The 370-nt window shown below is 67.8% G+C and overlaps 1 protein-coding gene across 1 annotated transcript in view; it reads left to right on the forward strand.

Moving 5' to 3' along the window:
* Positions 1–98: 98 nt before the first annotated feature.
* The window catches only part of CINP (cyclin-dependent kinase 2 interacting protein), a 5,792-nt gene continuing 5,520 nt past the window's right edge, over positions 99–370 (forward strand). The window contains exon 1 of the mRNA XM_010134676.1: positions 99–138. Within this exon, the coding sequence (XP_010132978.1) occupies positions 99–138 (40 nt within the window). The remainder of the gene's footprint in view (positions 139–370) is intronic.

Consider the following 370-nt stretch of genomic DNA (forward strand, 5'->3'; position numbering starts at 1 on the left):
CCGGGTCTGGGGCAGCGGGGAGCAGCCGGAGGCCGGGCCCTGTTGCTTCCTCGATAAGTTCCTGAGTTAAGTGTCTGTGTCGGTTGTGCCCTGCCAGCATGCGGCTTTCGCGCATGAATGTGGGTGCGGGGGAGGAAGGTGCGCGGCACTTCCCTGCTGCCGCTGGGAGAAGCGAGTGACACCCGTGTCTTGCCACGTGTGTGGGCTTCACGTTTGTGACCGCTTCTCAGGAGCCCCTGAATGACGGAGAGAAGCAGCCCGTGTGCGGGCGGTATCCCTCAGCGCCCTTAGCTCGCAGCCCCGCTGCTTCCAGGGGCGGGACCTGCGGCGGGAAGGTGCGGCTGGCGGGGCCGGGGCGAGACGGGCCGTC

This window comes from Buceros rhinoceros, unplaced genomic scaffold, assembly GCF_000710305.1.
Source record: "Buceros rhinoceros silvestris isolate BGI_N320 unplaced genomic scaffold, ASM71030v1 scaffold19884, whole genome shotgun sequence".
NCBI classification, from domain to species: Eukaryota; Metazoa; Chordata; class Aves; order Bucerotiformes; family Bucerotidae; genus Buceros; species Buceros rhinoceros.